Source organism: Myotis yumanensis, unplaced genomic scaffold, assembly GCF_028538775.1.
Source record: "Myotis yumanensis isolate MYYU_CA2020_CCGP unplaced genomic scaffold, mMyoYum1.0.hap1 SCAF_13, whole genome shotgun sequence".
NCBI classification, from domain to species: domain Eukaryota; kingdom Metazoa; phylum Chordata; class Mammalia; order Chiroptera; family Vespertilionidae; genus Myotis; species Myotis yumanensis.
Window position 1 is genome coordinate 22,225,263 of NW_027223764.1, and position 20,008 is coordinate 22,245,270.

General features: G+C 45.0%; 1 protein-coding gene across 3 annotated transcripts in view; it reads left to right on the top strand.

Annotated features, from left to right (window-relative positions):
• Positions 1–3,203: 3,203 nt before the first annotated feature.
• Positions 3,204–20,008, top strand: part of ALDH18A1 (aldehyde dehydrogenase 18 family member A1) — a 62,350-nt gene continuing 45,545 nt past the window's right edge. For all 3 annotated transcript variants that reach the window (XM_070432620.1, XM_070432618.1, XM_070432619.1), the window contains exons 1-5: positions 3,204–3,319; positions 6,317–6,432; positions 13,128–13,342; positions 17,837–17,986; positions 18,074–18,178. In XM_070432620.1, the coding sequence (XP_070288721.1) occupies positions 6,345–6,432; positions 13,128–13,342; positions 17,837–17,986; positions 18,074–18,178 (558 nt within the window). In that variant the 5' untranslated portion in view covers positions 3,204–3,319; positions 6,317–6,344. The remainder of the gene's footprint in view (positions 3,320–6,316; positions 6,433–13,127; positions 13,343–17,836; positions 17,987–18,073; positions 18,179–20,008) is intronic.

Sequence of the window (20,008 nt, forward strand, 5' to 3'; positions counted from 1 at the left end):
CCTGGCATTGCCCCCGTCTGCTGTCCACACTCCTCCTGGGCCTCCCTCTTTGGGGTGATCGTGGAGCCCCCCGATTGATCGCCCCACTGGCTGGTGGCCTGGGCCTCCCTCTGCAGGACAATCATGGGATGATGGCTGGGCCCCTGACCAGTCACGTCCCACCCGCCTTGGCTGGCCTGGTGCCAGTGGGTGTCATAGCATGGTCATCAGGACGGGTTGTTTGGCTGTTCAGTTGATTTGCATACTATGCTTTTATTATTATAGATTCTAAACAGTCCACTTCCTACACGACTCTTTAGTCTTGTCCAGCCCTATTACCATTTGCTGAGACAAAAGTTTAATCCCTCCAATAAAAAAAGAATCACTTTTGTCCTGACTGGTATTGCTCAGTGGTTAGAGTGTCAGCCTGCACACCAAGGGGTCGCAGGTTCGATTCCTGGTCAAGGGCATGTAGTTGAGTTGCAGGTTCAATCCCCGGCCCTAGCTGCGGTGCATGGAGGCAACCAATTGATGTGTCTTTCTCACTCTCCCACTCTCTCTAAAAATCAATGGGGAAAAATCCTCAGGTGAGGATTAACCAAAAACAAAAAACAAATCACTTTTTAATAAAAATCACATGCAGGAAAGATACCATGACTGAACCATTTCCTAGCTAATAATTCTGGTATTTGATTTTTCCCATTCATAGTCACATGGCGCACTCCTCTCTCTACTGGAGTAGAATATTAATAGTAAAATAATAGTGAAAATAAGATAACAGTACTAAATGAAATGGAAAAATGCACAATGCTTAAAGATTTTCATATTTGATCCTCTTAACAACCCGTTAGCCAAGTCTATAGAATAGATAAGGACAGTGTTATTAGCCCGTTTCTTATTTGAGGAAACTAAGCCTAACGAAATTAAATTCATTTATAAAATGTAGATTGAGTGTCTATTATGTGCCAAGAATATACTTTCATGCTCTCAGGAGCTTAAATTCTAGCAGGGAAGGCAGACAAGCAGTCACCATAAGGTGACATGTGGGTTAAGGACACATTAAGGACAGGACTTCCTGAGTGGAGAAGCTTCTGTCCCTAATGGCTTTAGCTATACTCACAGTTGCCTTGTTTGTTCTAAGTTCATGATGAGACTCTTAAAAGAAAAGGGGAGGTACTGAGTGAAACTACTGGAGGGCAGTTTCATTTCTTTTGTATCCCTCACCCTACTTCAAACCCAACATGCTCAAAACAACACCTGTTCTCATCCTTCACCCAAAAGAATGGCTCCTCTCATGTTTCCTAACCCAGTGTACTGCAGCACCACCGAATTTGCAGGGACCCCTCCTCTCCTCTCACCCTCCCATTTTCAGTAGTAAGTGCTATAAGCTCTTCCTTTATGCTCCATGTCCCCTGCCGGAGCCTTATTTGCAGCCATCATTTCTTGGGCCTTTGCAATAGGCTAACATCCAATCTCCCTAGTTACTGATTTCTTACACAAAATCTCATTATGCCATAACAGTACTTTAAAAGTCATGGTCCTCTACCGTTGAAGAGAATAGAATTCAAGCTCTTTAGCATGACTCAGAAATCTTTTCCCAAGGTGGCAAACACCATTCCTGCCTTGTCTCACATGCAGGGTATGTCTCATGCCTCTGCACATTCCATCCTCTTCCTGGTAGGATCCTGCTCCCTCTTCTAGATGAACTGCTTGCTTCTTGTCCCTCAAAGCACACTTCCAAGGTCTACTCTCTTGTTAAAGTGTGGCCTGCGTGCCTGGGAACCCCTTCCTCTAGAGAAGCGGTTCTCAACCTGTGGGTCACAACCCCTTTGGGGGTCGAACGACCCTTTCACAGGGTTCGCCTAAGACCATCGGAAAACACATATATAATTACATATTGTTTTTGTGATTAATCACTATGCTTTAATTATGTTCAATTTGTAACAATGAAAACACATCCTGCATATCAGATATTTACATTACGATTCATAACAGTAGCAAAATTACAGTTATGAAGTAGCAACGAAAATAATTTTATGGTTGGGGGTCACTACAACATGAGGAGCTGTATTGAAGGGTCGCGGCATTAGGAAGGTTGAGAACCACTGCTCTAGAGTGAATCACACTCTTACAGTCATCGCTCAGTGCCTGTCTCTCCCAGAGGCTGTGAACCCACCTGGGAGGGGACAGTGTCGTTCTCCCCTCCCAGGAAACGCCTAACACGGAAAGGAGCCAATGCGCCATGAATGCGGGAATGAACAAGCAGGCTCAGCAATGTCCTCAGGGACAACTACAGAGGGGCAAGAGGGCTTCCCTGTGACCGAGCTCCACGCAAGTGCTGCCTCCCCCCTCCCCTCCGCTGGGCCCAGCGCCCTGTCCGCGCCCTGCGGGAATGCGCCCTCTGAGCCATGCACAGGAAGTAGAGAGGCCCAGAGTCTGAGCTCTCATTTTAAGGGTGGATCCTCATTCGCCTTTGAAATAGCTCCAGTTGCCTAGGATGAAATACAACTATTTAAGGGCAATATCCTCACCAATGCCCTTGCCCAGTGGTCGGCAAACTCATTCGTCAACAGAGCCAAATATCAACAGTACAACGATTGAAATTTCTTTTAAGAGCCAAATTTTTTAAACTTAAACTATATAGGTAGGTACATTGTTATTAACTTAATTAGGGTACTCCTAAGGCTTAGGAAGAACCACAATCAAGGGGCCAAAGAGCCGCATGTGGCTCGCGAGCCGCAGTTTGCCGACCACGGCCCTTGCCGAACAAGAGTTGGGCTGGGACCCTCGGGAAAACCCCCAGACGATTAGGGGGCAAGTCATTGTATCTCGGTGCCCAAATTTCTCCCATTTCAACAGCAAAAGTTTGCCGGGGCTGTGGGCTCTGCATGTGTGCACAGATTCCGCCGACGTTCGAGGTGTGGGCCCCGCGCGCCGGAAACACCCGGAAAGAGTTACCCAGCAGCTGGGGTACCACGGCATCTTCCCGCCTCCCGGGAAGGCCCCCTGGCGGCCCTCCTCCCGGGACCGGGACGTTCGGCCGAGACCGCCAGCCCCGCCCCCCGCCGGCCGCCCCGGGCTCGGTGGGCGGGGCCCGCCACGTGGAGCGCGGCCGATTCTCAGAAGGCGCCTACGCCGCGGGCGCAGCGCAGCCCCGGGCCGGCCCCGCGCCCCACGCCGACAGCGGAGGCCGCGCGGCCTGGCCCTACGCCTACGCCGCTGACGTCACGTCATCTTGCGGGACGTGGACGGAAGAAAAAGGAGAGTCTGCCGGCGCCAGCATCGGCCCCGCGTGGACTGCGGGCGGGGCGGCGGGGCCGGGCGCGCGGCGGCGAGGCAGGTACGCGGCGGGCGGCGGGCGGCGGGGACCGCAGGGATGGCGGGGCGCCTGCGCCGCTGCGGGGCTGATGCGCCGGGGCGGGGAAGGTGTGCGTGCTCGGCCGCGGGCGGCGTGGGGGCTGCGGGCGCGCCGCCCTAGCAGGAGCCCGGTGGCCCGGGCCCACGAGTGGGCGTGGGCTCGCGCTGAGGGTTGGCGGCGGGCCGGGCCGGGCCGGGCCGCCCAGGGGTGCACGCGGCCCCGGCGCGGTCCATATGGCGGGGCGCGGAGGCTCTGGGGTCTGCGGGGACCTAGGGTACCCGGCCCTCCTGGCCCCCCACATGGAGGAACTGGTCCAGGCAGATGCTTGAAGGCTCGGCGGGCCCCTTCCGGTCCAGGGCACCTGCCTCGGCGTCGGGTTACGCTGGGTTGTAACTGGCCACACGCTGACCTCAGGGGCCTGTGGGTGCAGGTCCCCGTGGCCCGCCCGGCCTTCGCGGTCCTCCCTGAAAGCCAGGCCCCCCTCCATCGGCCCACCACCGCCTTTGGCAGGATGCATGCAGGATGGCATGTGGTCTGTGATTGGTCCTGGGCTGTCAGGGAGCACCCAGACCTTCCCACTCCCCTCCCCCGACCCCCCGTTATCCCCGCTCTCTAAGGCGGTGACATTTGTCTTAAGTGAACCATATACCGAGCCTGTATTTCGGGGTGAAGTCTGCTAGGACTAAAGTTCAGTTCTCCGTCCAAGTCAATAAGATGAGGGCTTTCTGTTTAGAACCGATGAAAAGGTACTTGAGAAATGTCCTGGGTCAAAACATGGAAACGCTTCTCAGCTGATGACGTTGAGTCTAGACACACGCAGACACACATACCCTTTGCTCCCAGGAATCAACCATCTGCTTGTTAAGCGCATAATAAACCGGCAGGTGAACCATCCATTGCAGTGAGGAAGGGGTCAGTCAGAGGCTGTGTGGTGCAGGGGAGAGGCCAGGAGGGTGGTTTCCAGGTCAGCCTTCATCCTAATAACTTAGTGACCTTAAACATGCAGAGCTTTCAGTTACTCCTAGATAAGAGAGGGCTAAACAGTCAATAAGTGTAATTGTGACTGTATCCATCAGAGAGTATTTATAGAATGACTTGTGCCTGTGATAGGTCCTGAAAGAAATAAAGAAATGGTTGTAAGATACCATTAGTGCCTAAAAGACAGGAGGAGGAAAGCTGATATTTATTGGCCATCTGTTGTACCCAGGCATTCCATGCATTGTCTCATTTAATTCTCACAATAATTGTATGAGGTCCTTACTGTTACTGTCCCTGATTTTCAGAAGAAACCGAGGCATAGAAGGATCAAGTAATCCTCTAAAAGGCACACAGCCAGCAAGTACAGAGCTTGAACCCAAATCTCTCAGACTTCACAGCCCACGTTCCCATCCTATTTACCATACTGTCAGTTTATAATCTTGCTGGGAAACGCAACAGTAACACAGGAACCAATTAAAAGGTAACCTGTAGGATGATACCCAACTTTGAATGCTAAAGTTGCTGGAGAAGGTTCATGAAGGAGATGGAACTGGAATTTTAATGTCACTACTTGATTATTTTACCTTTTGGCTCATCTATGAGTATTTTGAGAATTCATATGGAAATAATTGTTTAGCAACAATTACTGAAGGAATTTACACAAGAAGCAAACAGACCATAGGCTCATATCATGCTTCATTATTATGCAAATAATCTTCTTTTGGGATCTTCTCTTCCAGATTGTCACAAACACAGAAGGCAATAAAGACAGCACTTAGCACTTTCTGTGCCTATTAGATGCCATATCTTTGACAACAGATGTACCCTGTCAATCTCTTTTCTCCCCTTTATGTGCCTTTGTGCAGTATAAATTGAAGAACAGTACACCCCACTCCTTATTTCTCTTCACCCTGGGCCTAAATGCTAGTCTTTGAGGCACATTTAAGAGGATAGGAATATGTCCACCAATCCATAGAGCAAAAGTTGAAAGAAGACCCAGCTAGCGAAGAAGGGCAGTATTTTTCTTATCTTGTAAAAGCAGCAATGAACCAGCTACAATAATAAATGGTTTATTCTTTGTCTATGTATAGGAAGGAGCTCCCTACCGTTTTGTGAAACAAATTATTCTTTGGCTAAAGCCTCAAGTAGGATCTTGGGTGGGAAAATGCCCACAACCACCATGTTCTTAACTTGAGGTTTCTAGCTAGGTTCTCATCCTCTTTGAGATGTGCCCACAGTCATTTAAAATGCCAGCCACTTGCGGACATTACCACTCCCTCCCATGGAGGTAAGAATGTGCTTTAGTTTCCTGTGGATGGCAGGCAGAAACGTGGCAGCATCCTCTGGCCTTTCCTCCCTCTTCTGGTGTCAGCAGGAATCAAGCTGACATGTCACGTATGTGGTTTTCAGAGGTCTGTTGAGGGTAATAGCAGAAGGTGGAGGTGGCTCTTGGATATTGGATCTGGTTGGTTTTTTTAATTTTATTTTATTGATTGATTTTGGAGAGAGAGAAACATTTGTTGTTCCACTCATTGATGCATTCATTGGTTGCTTTTTATTTGTGTCATTACCAGAGATTGAACCCCCTGCCTTGGCGTATCAGGACAATGCTCTAACCAGCTGAGCTACCCAGCCCGGGCTGTTGGATCTGTTTTTAATCTGTTGGAGACTCCCCAGTGGTATAGGAATTGTAGTGAAGATAAACACTATACCTTAAAGACTTTTTTGTCACTCAAAATATTCATAATCTTTAATTGCCATTTACTTACACAAAAACTAAGGCAGTCTAGGACGGGAAAGGTTGAGTTGGAGTTTGGGATGTAACCATTTGTGTTTTTCTCTCTTTTATACACTCTACAGAGAAGGTAGGAGTTTCCTTAATTCAGAGGAGTTTGAAGCAGGAGGGTCAAGTTTTTATTCTGAGTGTGGGGAAGAAGAGGAAAAGGAAATTAATTGTCTAGTGTTTTTCATTATTCAATTTTTTAAAAATGCATTCTGCAGGCACTTTGATCAGTGACCACATCGCAACATGTTGAGTCAAGTCTGCCGCTCTGGCTTCCAGCCCTTCAACAAGCGTCTCCTGCCCTGGGCTCAATCCACAGCTCTCTCCAGATCTCGTATGTACCATAGGAGACTTAGAAATATGTGGGGAGTTTGGTCGGCCTGTGTTTCAAACAAGTTTTTAAAGGAGGGAAAAAATATGAAATGGTGGAATTGGACAAAGACAGTAAGCAGGGAAGCAGCCTACTGGTGAAGTGTTCTAAGTGTTTGTATCAAGAAAGGGAAACTTTGGGACATAATAGATAGTTTTATGGAATAGAATATGGTGATAGTTTCTTGAATATATACTTACCTCCAAAGTTATCCAGTTGTTTACATTAATTGTGTACAACATTTTGTATGTCAAATAAATAAATAATTCAAAATGAAAATGAAAATGTAGTCCTGGTTCAATTGGTTGAGCATCATCCCATGCACCAAGAGGTCACTGGTTCCATTCCCGATCAAGGCACATGCCCTGGTTGCAGGCTTGATCCCCAGAAAGGGGCAGCCAATTGATGTTTCTCTCTCATTGATGTTTCTCTCTCATCGATGTTTCTCTCTTCCCCTCTCCTTTTCTCTCTCTAAAATCAATAAAAACATATTTTTAAAAATTTGTTTAAATAAAGTGTTACCTATATTCATTCTCCCTAGATTTTTTACAGGCTATTTTTGTTCATTACTTTTTTTGTAATTAAGTATTTTTAATTTTAAGATAATTATAGATTCATTTGCAGTTATAAGAATTAATACTGAGACATTCCTTATGTCCTTTACCCATTTCTCCCAATATCTCAGCCAGGATATTGCCATTGATAGAGTCAAGATACAGGATCCTTCAGGTTTCTCCTTTCAAGCCATCCCCCTCCTCCCTATCTCTAACCCCTGGCAAATCCTACTGTGTTCTCCGTTTTTACAGTTTTGTCATTTCAAAATGTTATACAAATGAAATCATACAGTATGTGACCAGTGGTGGTGGCTTTTTTTTTTTTTAACTCAGCAAAATTCTCTAGAGACTCATTCAATTTGTGTGTGTAAACTGGTTCCTTTTTATTATTGAATCGTATTTCATTCACCCATTGAAGAGCAGCTGGTTGTTTCCATTGTTTGACTATTATGAATAAGGCCACTATGAACATTTAAGTACAGGATTTTGTGTGAACGTAGTTTTCATTTGTCTGAGATAAATGCCCAAGCGTTCAACTGCTGGGTCATATGGTAGTTAGTTTTATGAGAAACTGCCAAACTGTTTTTGTAGAGTGGCTATACCTTTTTATATTCACACCAGCAATGTATGAGTGATCCACTTTCTCTTCATCTGCACCAAACTTTGATGATGTTTTATTTTATCGATTCTGATAGGTGTGTAGTGATATCTCATTGCGGTTTTAATTTGCTTTTCCCTAAATGGCTAATGATGTTGAACATTTTTTCATGTGCTTACTTGCCATTTGTATATTCTCTTCAGTGAAATGTCATTTGCTCATTTTTAATTGAATTGTTTAGTTTTTTACTGATACTAGTCCTTGGTCAGATATGTGGTTGGGAAATATTTGCTCCTAGTTTGTAGTTTGTTATTTCATTCTCTTAACAGGAAAGTTTTTTTGTTTATTTATGCTTTTTTGTGTTTGGGATTTAAAAAAATTTTTTTTGATAGGTCCAATTTGTGAGTTTTTACTTTTATAGATTGTACTTTTGGGGTCACGTCTAAGAGCTCTTTGAATAGCCCTAGATTTTCTTTGCTTTTTTCCTGGAAGTTTTATAGTTTTACATTTAAGTCCATGATCACTTTGAGTTAATTTTTATGTAAGGTGTGGGGGTTAGTTGTTGCAAGGTTCATTTTTTGGCCTATGGATGTGTAGTTGTTGCAGCACCATTTGTTCAAAGGCCGTTTATGATATTTTGAATTGGCTATCCCCTTGATAACACCTAAATCTTATCAACAGTCTGGCTCCAAACCTTACTGCAGAGGACGTGCTTATCAACTAATCAAGCTTATTATCTGGAAAAATCTCTGTTTCCCAGGAATGTGAAGAAGAGGTCAGGGTCTGGACATAGGCTCCCTGGGTTTGAAAACTAATTCTGCTACTTGCTTTGTAAATAACTTACTGACAGCAGCTGTGGGTCACTAATTTTATGGGTTGGCATGTTGGTCTGGGCTCAGCTGCACAGTGGTTCTGAGTCTGTGTTAGTTTTCACATTGGCTCAGGGCTGATTGTTGAGGGTGGGGGTGGGGGTGAGGGTGAGGGCTCTGCTGGGATGATAGATCATCTCTCTTCCATATGGTCTCTCATCCTCCAGCAGGCTATCCATGGCTTCTTCACATCATGGTTGGGGACAGAGCAAGTCATAGGGCCAGCTCAGATTCAAGGGGTGGGAAAGTAGCTTCCACCTGTTGGTGAGAGAAGCTTCAAGTATTGAGGCCATTTTTGCAATCTGGTAATGTTGGTGAGTTACTCAACTTCTCTGGGCCTCGGTTCCCTTAACTAACTCATAATACCTAAGCCATGAGTATTAAATTATGAGAATTCAGTAAGATGACAATGATGATGATGATGACAACGACAACGATAGCTAACACTTTTTTATAATAACAGCTAATACTTGAGTTTTTATTTTGTGCCAGTTCCTTAGTGAATTAACTCTTTCCTTCCCTCACAACTTTATGCCATAGGTAAAGGTTACAGCAAGTAAGGGGAAGGTTGAGATCCCAATCCAGGCAGTCTGGCTCCAGAGTCTACACTTGACCTTTTATATATCCTCTCCCTATAAAGGTGTATGAATAGTTAACACAGCTCTTGGTATATATTAAGTATTCACTTCAGTATTTTTATTGGTGATATTGTTTATTCTCAGTAGCCTCATTCACAGAAGGAGGCACTTTCTGATCTTGTCCCTAGATTTATTTTTCTATTTTTGTATCCAGATTTTTCTGGGGGCCTGGAGCCCTGTGTTCACTGACCATGATAAGCAGAAGAGAACTAAAGAAATTAGAAGGGCAAAGTGAGAAAGCATATACATACAAACACAGAGGGAAGCCAGGGAGGGAGAAAGAAATGATGTCAGAGTTCCTTCTTATTCAGGCCTGGGACACAGCCTCATTGATTGCAGAGCATAAGGGCTCTGATGCTGAAAAGGTCAAGGGCTTATCCTCCCTTGGAGTATGATCCATGGCACTTTTGAGGAATACGGACAACCTTACTCCCCCACCCGCAACCCCCAGCACGTACACCTCAGTAGCCCCTCAGACTTACTTGGAAGCGGTGGCTATTCTCTGGGACTTAAAGCCTAAAGGTTCCTTAGAAGATGGGAAGAGATTACCCATCCAGAAGCCTTAGATTTTTCCAAAGTAATCAAGGCCTTCCCAGTCTTCAGTATGGACCCTAAAGAGTATAATACACTGCAGAACATAAAAGAATGCCACCAAGAAAGGTAGGGTCAACCTGGGAGGTGAGAGTATTGTTAAACAGGAAACCCAAAAGCCCTGGGTTCCATAGAACTATCCTTGGTGATCTAGCCCACTGGATGTGACTGAACTTTTATGTGCTTGAAGCCTTGTGTGGCCTCTTGAACCTTGTCAGCCCTGATCTGCTGTGACCCAGTTGCCAGCAGCCAGAGCGACCCTTGACTGCCTGGCACCGAGCCGAGCCACCCTCTGCTGGGGGTGCATCAGGTGTCTCATTCATGCTAACCTGGCCTGACTGATTCTGATTGGTTTCTGTCATCTGATCACCTGAACTGACATGTATGCTGCTACTTGTGTCTCTGAGGTGCCCTCTCAGGCTGCTTCACCCATGTCAGCACACTTCCAGGACAGGACACGCCCTGTGGTGACAGGAGAGAAAGATAGCCAGCAGGCCTGGTCTGAGAGCTGTCAAAGGGTTCATGATACCTGGGTGTACTAGTAACTTGGAGCTCTGCAGCCACTGATGATCCCAGGTCCAAATCCCAGGGGAGTAAGTCTCTCCCTCTACCACCTCTCTCTCTGTCAGGTCAACTGTTAAGCTTAGACTTAGGTGTATATATTGCTTAGGATAGGTAATATCCTTGAAGACTGAGCCAGGCTACCTATATTGATGAACCTAATGAAGAAAGGGAGCTCTCCAGGGAACTTAGCCCCAACAGCAAACAGTCCTTTGGTCTCTGGGATCTCCCAGCAGGAGGAGACAACCCACCTGTTAGCAAGGGTGCCAAGCACCAGGGGTGTCCCCGATGATGGACTTACTGAGCAGCTTTCTGCCAGCAACTGGACTGCAAGCCCGTTCTGAAAGGAGACCATGTTACCTTTCTGGTATCTCCAGCAGGCTTGAAACATAGTCACTTTAAAAAGTGATTAAGAGAGGGAAGGTTTATGTGTGAAGGAGGCAGAGAGGGAGGAGAACACAACGATCTTCTGGTCCACAAGATCTGCCTGCTGTCCCCACCATTGTTACAGCCCAGAGAAGAGGCTAGAAGCTGGATTACAGTTAGAGTTAGTGGTGCATGGTCAGGAGAGAGAGGCAGTGGGTCTAGGGAAATTCTGAGGAAATCTGTAAATATAAATGGAGGTAATAATGTTTGACTCAAGTGGAAGAAGTTATGCTATAATGGTATAATTATAGAATGATCCAAAAGGTGACTTAAATTGATTACTTTTAGTAACTCATTAATGCCTGTAATGACACAGAGAGAGCTCTTGGTGTGGTGAGGGGATGCCTAAAGTTTAGTCTGCTGAGAGCCTGTGTGGCCTGAAGCCCATATTGTCTTGCTTCTTCCAATCTGGAATCCCACCAAGCGAAAGTCCATTCGTGGTGAGTGAGACCACCTGTCAACAACTAGCGTCCACAGCCAGCTTCTCTTCCCTGTGCAGGCCTCACCTGCCCTCTGCCTGTGCCCTCATTCTCCTCTGTGTTCGGTACAGTTAGGTCAGGGGCGGGTAACAGAAAACCCAAAACAGCAATGGCTCAACCAGGATAGAAATCTATTTCTCTCTCTTTCCCTTGAGAGAAGCCTGGGGTCCTAAAAGAAGGGAGGCAGTCCAGGGCTCCCAGGGAGTACGTGAAATCATCAGGCTTCCACGCTCCTTTTGCTTCGCAGTTCTGCCGTCGTTTCTTACGGTCCGCAGTGGATGTTTGAGCTACAGCTTCCATACCCACGTTCCAAGCAGCAGGATGGACAAAGGGAAGAAGGAAGCACTGTTCCTTTTCCTTTTTTTTTTTTTTCACATTTTTTTATTCACCTTTAATGTAATTCCAGTCAAAAAGGCATCAGTGGGCAACATAACATTGGGTAAGAAGGAGAGGAGACGCTAAGAGGCAGAATGGTTCTGTGTGTAGAGAGTAATTGGAGGGCTCTGAGCGTTGCACCTTGACTTATCTGGGAACAAATAATAGCCATGAATTGGCCCAAGTAGATGTGGCTGTTGGCAGTCTGAAACCAGGCAGCGTTGGTTCAGATCTCACGCAGGAAGCTCTTTTCTTTTTAAGGAAATTCCTTGAAGTCCCACATAACATTTTCATACGTATCGTGTTACCCAGAACTTAGTCACATGCCATGTCGAGGTGAGCAAGAAAGTCTGGGAACTGCAGTCTTTTGACAGGTGGCAGTGCACCCTGCTAGAACAGGAAACCTCCCAATTTGTGAGAGAGGGCAAACGGGTAGTTGGTAAGTAGCTTGTTGTTTTGTTTTGCCTCCTTAGAAATCTTACACAGTTTTCTGTATAAGGAATCAGTAAGGGTTGCTTAGGGGCAAATGTCCCAAGGGATAGAAACAAAATGCCTGACTCCGACATTACTCTTCCTGGATTCATGCTGCCTTGTCAGAGAGAGACTTTGTAGCTAGATTAGTTATAATTTTTTATTATTCCTACTAATTACGTTGTTCTTAATGCCTTTGCTAATCAGACTCACTCTCTTTTTATAGTGGTGTGGCTTTTAAAGCACATATACTGTATTTTTATTTTGAAAGCAATGCATTTTTACTGCATAAATTTGGAAAACATAGGAATAAAGAAGAAAATTAAATCACTCATAATCCATGAGATAAAATATTAATGTTTTGATTTATTTTCTGCGTCTTTTTTTCTGTGCATTTAGAGATGTCTAGGAAACATACCATGAGCATTTTCTTGTGTTACTAAAAATCCTAAAAATGCTCATTAATCCATCTGCCCTTATTTTGGACACTTACCTGCTGATTTTTCCTATTATAAATAACACCTCTCTGAGTAGTTTCTTAGAATAAATTTCTGAATGTGGAATTGCTGGATGAAAAAATGCAAACATTTTATTTTATTTTTTTTAGAGAAGAAGAGTGTGGGGAAAGAGAGAGAGAGAAACATCAATGTGAGAGTGAAACATCAATCAGCTGCCTCTCGCATACCCCCTACTTAGGATTGAGCCTGCCACCTGGGCAGGTGCCCTGACCAGGAGTCAAACCTGCAACCTTTCAGTTCGCAGGACGATACCCAACCAACTGAGCCACACCAGCCAGAGCAAAGATTTGTGAACGTTTTTAAGGTTTTTGATGTATTTTGCCAACACATCTTCAGGAGAGATCGTTTTGTTTGAACTCTTCACCAGTAGTGTTTGAGTGTACCTGTGACCTGTGTAGTGGGTGCACGCTAGATATGACTTCTGATATACTGGTTTTACTTGTTTAAGACTGATAAAACTATTTTTTGATGGCTGAACTGGTTAATGCCGTGCATATATCTTCTTAATGAGACAGTATATTGTGTTTTTCTTTTCCTTTTTTTTTTCTTCTTTTTTTCATTCAACTTTGGGGGCTACAGATCCTGTCCAGCCTTCAACCATCAGAAATGTCCGTTCTTGGAGCAACATCCCATTTATCACTGTACCCCTCAGTCGCGCACATGGCAAGTCTTTTGCCCACCGCAGTGAGCTGAAGCATGCCAAGAGAATCGTGGTGAAACTCGGAAGCGCCGTGGTGACCCGAGGGGATGAATGTGGCCTGGCACTGGGACGCCTGGCATCTATTGTTGAGCAGGTAATTGCCAAGATGGAAGATTCTACTGACCCAAAATAAAATGGGGTTTTTAAGCTGTCAGTTCAGGTTTATCAGCTTGTACAAATAATCTTGATTTGAGTGGAATAGATTTAACCCAATCTAAAAACTCCCTTTCCCACTGAAGGTGCCAGTGGGAGACAGCATCCTAGGGTAAGCAAAGGGGATGTTAAGGAGTAGAGCTGATTCTGCAGTTCATCTCTCAGGCTTCTTAGTGACAAGGAGCATACATGTCAGTGATTCTCAGTCCTGCTGCACATTAAAATTCTCTGAGGACCTGGAGGTGCCTGGGCTGCACACTCAGTCATTTAATACTAAAGGCCTGGTGCGCGGATTTGTGCACCAGTGGGGTCCCTTGGCCTGGCCTGCGGGGATTGGGCCAAAACTGGCTCTCCAACATGCCCCAAGGGATCCCGGAGTGTGAGAGGGCACAGGCCAGGCTGAGGGACCCCACTGGTGCACAATCGGGACCGGGGAGGGAAGTTTCCCAGGTGACTCTAATATATAGTTAGGGTTGAGAACTCAGGGGGATGGATGTGTGTAAATATTGAACTTTTTCCGGTTTTGCTGGGCTTTTTCTTTTTCAGTTAGGCCAATAATCTTGAAATAAATGGGAGCTATCATTGCAAAGGTTTTCCAAGGCCAGATATTTAAAAAGGACTCACCAGACTCCACAGAGAATACCAATGTAAGGCTTTCATTTAAGGCAATACAGGCAGCGAGAGAGAGAGTGCAAGTAAACAGTGGGGGTCTGAGAGACAATCCCTTTTTTCATGCCCCCCAGGGACCTTACATGGATACAGGGACAACATTTAGACTCCAGATTGAATCACAGGATATCTGTGTAAGCAATATTGGCTTTAAAAGGGCTCAAAGCAGAAGTTTCCGGTGGGGATTTAATGCTCCACTGGTCATGCAATCAAGCCAGGCTGACCACAGATTATCAGTAAAGAAACTGACCTTGGGGGTTGACAGTAGGAATTTTGGACTTTAAACGTGTCACAAATCCCACTACCCTTATCTTTGCCAAGAGCAAGGATCAGCAAACTTTTTCTGTAAAGGGCAGATAGTAAATGTTTTATGCTTTGTAGGCCATGTCTGTGTCTTCTCAGTTCTGCTGTTGTAGCACGAAAGCCACCTTAGACGATATGTAAATGAATGAGCATGGCTGGTTCCAGTAAAGATTTGTTTATAAAAACTGGTGCAGGACAGATTTGACCTGTAGGCCCTAGTTTGTCAGTGCCTGACCAAAGTCAAAAGCAGACACCAGGCATCCTGGAGCTGAAGCAAGAGCTTTTCCATTCTGGCTGTAACACACCTCGATCCTATATAACCATGTTTTCAGTTTTTAATAACTTTACTGAGGAGCTGGTATTAGGAAACTGCTAACCTGAAATTTAATGGCATCTTCTTATATTTTCTCTACTGAGCAACGATCAAATCTGCCTCCCAGATTGAGTCCATAAAATCAATTCAGCTTAACAAGTATTTGTGTAAGGGCTACATTTTGAGGGGCTTGGGGAGCCAGGACTGGGACTCCCGAAACAATTAGGTGATTGTTGAAGACAGTAAGTATTCAAATGAGTAGGCCCAAATGACAGTCACTGATGGGTCCAGAGATGGGAAAGTCAAATGACAGTGTGGTTATTCTTGGGGCTTCCTAGGAGAGCTGGGACTCAGCCTGGGCCTTTACAACTGGCTGGATTTGCACCAACAGAGGGGAACTGTTCCATGCTGCTGAGTGCACCATGTGGTGGTGCCCCCGGAGTTGTGCACAGTGTGAGTGGCGCCCCCCAGAGTTGTGCACAGTGTGAGTGGTGGCCCCCGGAGTTGTGCACCGTGTGAGTGGCGCCCCCCGGAGTTGTGCACCGTGTGAGTGGCGCCCCCCGGAGTTGTGCACCGTGTGAGTGGCGCCCCCCGGAGTTGTGCGGAAGAAGAGGCTCTGCAGGTGGATCCCACATCGGGGACAGGGAGCGGGGAGCTTGTGAGCAGTGGCAGTGATCTCTTCAGGAAGAATGGGAAGTGGAGCATTCCGTCAGGCAGAGCTTTGGCAAGGTAGAGGAATTGGGGTCCAATCTCAAGCAGTTTGGAGATTTTGAGCAAAAGAGAAAGTTGTTGAAAACAGTGGGGAGAACTTGGTAATGATTTCTTAGGTCACCAGCTCCCCTTCTAGAAACATGCAGGGACCTAACGGAAGGGCTTTCTGGATCAGGGCAGTGCTAATATGTCTTATCCTAAGCACCTGATCACGTTCGCTGGACGCAGGAGCCAACTTGGCTTCCACTGGCCAAAGATGCAGAGATAATCACTGCAACAAATTTAAACACATGAAGTATGTTTAATCCATGAATTCATAATGATACTTTAAAATGACTCATTGGTCATCTTTGGAGGATACTAGAGGACCTACTCACTACTTTAGAAACTGGTAAATAAAGGAAAAGAGACACACATCTGTCCTGCCTTTCATAAACTGCACCTCAAGGTGACCAAACACTTCATGAAGGAAAACCTCCCTTATGGACGTGTTTAGCCTCTGAATGAAGAAAAAATGAAAAAATTTGAATGTCAGCCATTTGAAGCCCTAATAATGAAGAGAGATCTTAGTGCCGATCATAAGTAGTAGCTAAATCACAAAAAGAAAGATAACCAGGAATTATGTATCCCCTTGATGGACACCATGACCTAGAAATTCTTGACAAAACAAATCAAGCCTCCATACCTAGTAGCAGTTTATAGGAATATAAAATACAGCATTAAACTTACACCACAGGCCCTGGCCAATGTGGGTCAGTGGTTGAGTATTCACCTATGAACCAGGATGTCACAGTTCGATTCCCCATCAGAGCACATCCAGGTTGCAGGCTCAATCCCCAGTAGGGGGCATGCAGGAGTCAGCCAATCAATAATTCTCTTTCATCATTGATGTTTCTATCTCTTTCTCCCTCTCTGAAATAAACAAAAAACATATTTAAAAACAAACTTACACCACAGGGACACAAGCTTTAGGAAAATTTAGGCTGGGAAACCCTGAGAGGACAAGCAACCTCAATTCTTTAACAAAAAGTAGCAAGGGGGGAGGGAATTCTGGAGGATGCACCTGTGGATTAAAAGAGATGTAAGAGACATTTCAGTTCATTGCAGTATATGAGCTTAATTTACATCTCAGTTTGAGCAAGCTGAAAAAAATGAAGAATTGTGAACACTGACTTGATATTAATGAATTATTTACTAGTAAATGTTTTAGATGATGGTGGTTTTATGGAGATTATATATATATATATATATATCTCATGTCCCCAAAAAATGTATACACTAACAGCTGGTAACTCAATTGATGTTTCTTTCTTTCTTTTTTTAAATATATTTTATTGTTTTTTTACAGAGAGGAAGGGAGAGGGATAGAGAGTTAGAAACATTGATCAGCTGCCTCCTGCACGCCTCCTACTGGGGATGTGCCCACAACCAAGGTACATGCCCTTGACCAGAATCGAACCTGGGACCCTTCAGTCCGCAGGCTGATGCTCTATCCACTGAGCCAAACCAGTTAGGTCTCAATTGATGTTTCTTTCTTTTCAGATTTAACCCATTGGAATATATAATTATTCAAAGTGTGTATACATATTTAGGGACACCCTGTATGTTCCCTGTCTTTTAGCAATTACTGCTAGAATATTTACAGATGAAATCGTATGTCTGGGGCCTTGGGATTTGTATTGAAATAATGGTGGAGCTATACAAGGAGTATTGGAAAGTGAGATATTGGCCATGAGAGATAGTTGTTGACGAGGGATGATAATACTGTTCTTACCACTTTGGTTAAGTATGAGACTTTCTGTGGTAAAACATTATTTTTTAAAATAACTTTGTGAGTTCCTGAACCAGGTTAAAGGGTTCAAGCATCAGGAATAATGGACGGGTTAGGAATATTGACTGTATTTGCATCTTGACTCTTTGGTTCTTTCATGTGGATCTGTCCAAGGTAGGGAAAAAAGTGACTGGGTCCTGGGCAGACAGAGCCGAACAGGGTGCACATCTGTCTCTGGTCCAGCCAAAGGTGACTGTATCAGACATACCCCCTTAGGATTTGAATTCATCCGCTAAGTTTATGTTGCAATTTCAGCTCCAAACTTTTCTTCTGGCTTTTTTTGCCTGTAACAACTAGGCCTTCTGCAGACACCAAACTTCAACAGACACCATCAAGCCCCGGAGATGCCAAGCCTGGCTACACACCAGAACCCCTTATTAAAAACTTCTGATTTCTGTCTGCCACCTGCTTGCGAGATTTCAGTTAGCATGTAGGGATCTATATTTTTACCAAACGACTTGGGTGATTCTTCCCAGGGCCAGCCCAGCGCTGGTCCATAAACCAGCATTTGGGATCCACTCAGTTGTCCATCCTACCTGCATTTCTTGTAAAGAGAGGAAAGAGATGTTACAAGTGACTCGTGGTGCCCTTTTCTTCCTCACTGTCAGGTGTCAGTGCTACAGAATCAAGGCCGAGAGATGATGCTGGTAACTAGTGGAGCCGTAGCTTTCGGCAAGCAACGCTTGCGCCATGAGATCCTTCTGTCTCAGAGCGTGCGGCAGGCCCTGCACTCGGGGCAGAACCAGCTGAAGGAGATGGTGAGTGCTGCTTCCCACCCCTTGGAATGGGCCCTCAGTCCTCCTTCCCTCTCTCTCAACTACACCTTGTCTGTTGGTATGTTCCAGGCAATTCCTGTCTTAGAAGCCCGAGCCTGTGCAGCTGCGGGACAGAGTGGACTGATGGCCTTGTATGAAGCCATGTTTACCCAGTACAGCATCTGTGCTGCCCAGGTGAGAGGCTGGCCTTTCCAAGGGGGCATGGGACCCGTGAGGGTGATTCCCTTGGAACAAGAAGATCATGACCAGGGCTGTGGAGCCAGACCACCAGGAGACAGTCTGGGCTTCAGCACTTGCTAGCTGGGAGATCTGGAGAAAGTCTTTCAGTCTAACCTTTTTGTGCCTTGTCTCTTCCTCTGAAAAATGAGGATAATATCAGTGCCTATGCCCGAGGGTTTTTGGATGGGCTTAATGAGAGAATACTACATGAAAAGCATTTAATGCAGTGTTTAATAATTGTTAGCTCTGGTTGTTGTACTAGTACCTCTCAGGGCTGCAGCTGCTAATTCTTCTGAAGATAGATATCTTTATTTCATTGGCTTGCTTCACCTGGTAGTGGTTGCCTTAGATACCTGCTAAGTAAGCATTGAAGGCAAAAGGAATGTTGGTGATTTGTTAGGTTTTTATTCATTCAGCAAATATTTTGGGGGTACCTATGATGTACCAAGGAATCTGTTAAGTCAGCCATGGTTCCAGTCCCCATGGAATTTAGAAATTTTTAGTGATTACCTCTGAATGTTCTAGAACCTTCTTCCTAACTTATTTCTTTTTTACCTAAATTTCCAGAATTTTAAAAAATTGTATTTTTCATCAACTAAACAACTACACACTGAATAGAAAAATCTAAATATCACAAAACAACTGAAGATAACCTAACTCCCAAGGTTATTCTTTTCAGACGCCCTTGCTGCCCCTGATCACTTACACGGGGTATTTTACACAAGTGATGATATATGTGCATCTTTCACTTCCCATTGCTTTGTGTCCCCCTCATTTTCACAGTTGTTATTCTGTGATGTTCTGGAATTATACTAGCGTGTCTTTGAAAAAGTGAGCTGAAACAGAAGGTGTGGACTTGTCCACCTGTTTCCTGTGGCTGGAGACCCTACTCTCTGTCATCTTAGCTTTTGTATTTTTTTTTTCTGTTAGCATAAATACAGTGAAAATCTCAATTTCTGTCACCATTTATTATCAGTTCTTCTCTGCTACAATCTAATGACAGTTTAAGTCTTTAATTTTTTTAAAATGCCTGGAGCCAAATGAGGAAACTTACGTCCAGGAACTATGTTTTTTTGTTTTGTTTTTAAATATATTTTATTGATTTTTCACAGAGAGGGAGAGGAATAGAGAGTTAGAAATATCAATGAGAGAGAAACATCGATCAGCTGCCTCCTGCACACCTCCTACTGGGGATGTGCCTGCAACCAAGGTACATGCCCTTGACTGGAACTGAACCTGGGACCCTTCAGTCCGCAGGCTGACGCTCCATCCACTGAGCCAAACCAGTTAGGGCCAGGAACTATGTTTTTGTTTTGTTTTGCTTTTTTCCAGGTTTGATTTTTTTTTTTAAGTGTTTTGGTTGTTGGTGTTTTGTGGTTTTTTAAATATATTTTTATTGATTGCAGAGAGGAAGAGAGAGAGAGAAACATCAATGACGAGAGAAACATTGATCAGCTTCTCCCTGCATGCCCCCTACTGGGGATCGAGACCGCAACCCAGGCATGTGTCCTGACTGAGAATTGAACTGGAACCTCCTGGTTCATAGGTTGACACTCAACCACTGAGCCACGCTGGCCAGGCAGTTGTTAGTTTTTTAATATGTTTTTATTGCTGTTAGAGAAGAAGGGAGAGGGAGAGGGAGATAGAAGCATCAGTGAGAGAGAAACTTCCATCAGCTGCCTCCTGTATGCCCCCTACTGGGGATCATGCCCGCAACTGGACATTTGCCCTGACCAGGAATCAAACCAGCAACCTCTTGGTGCATGGGTCAACCACCACTGAGCC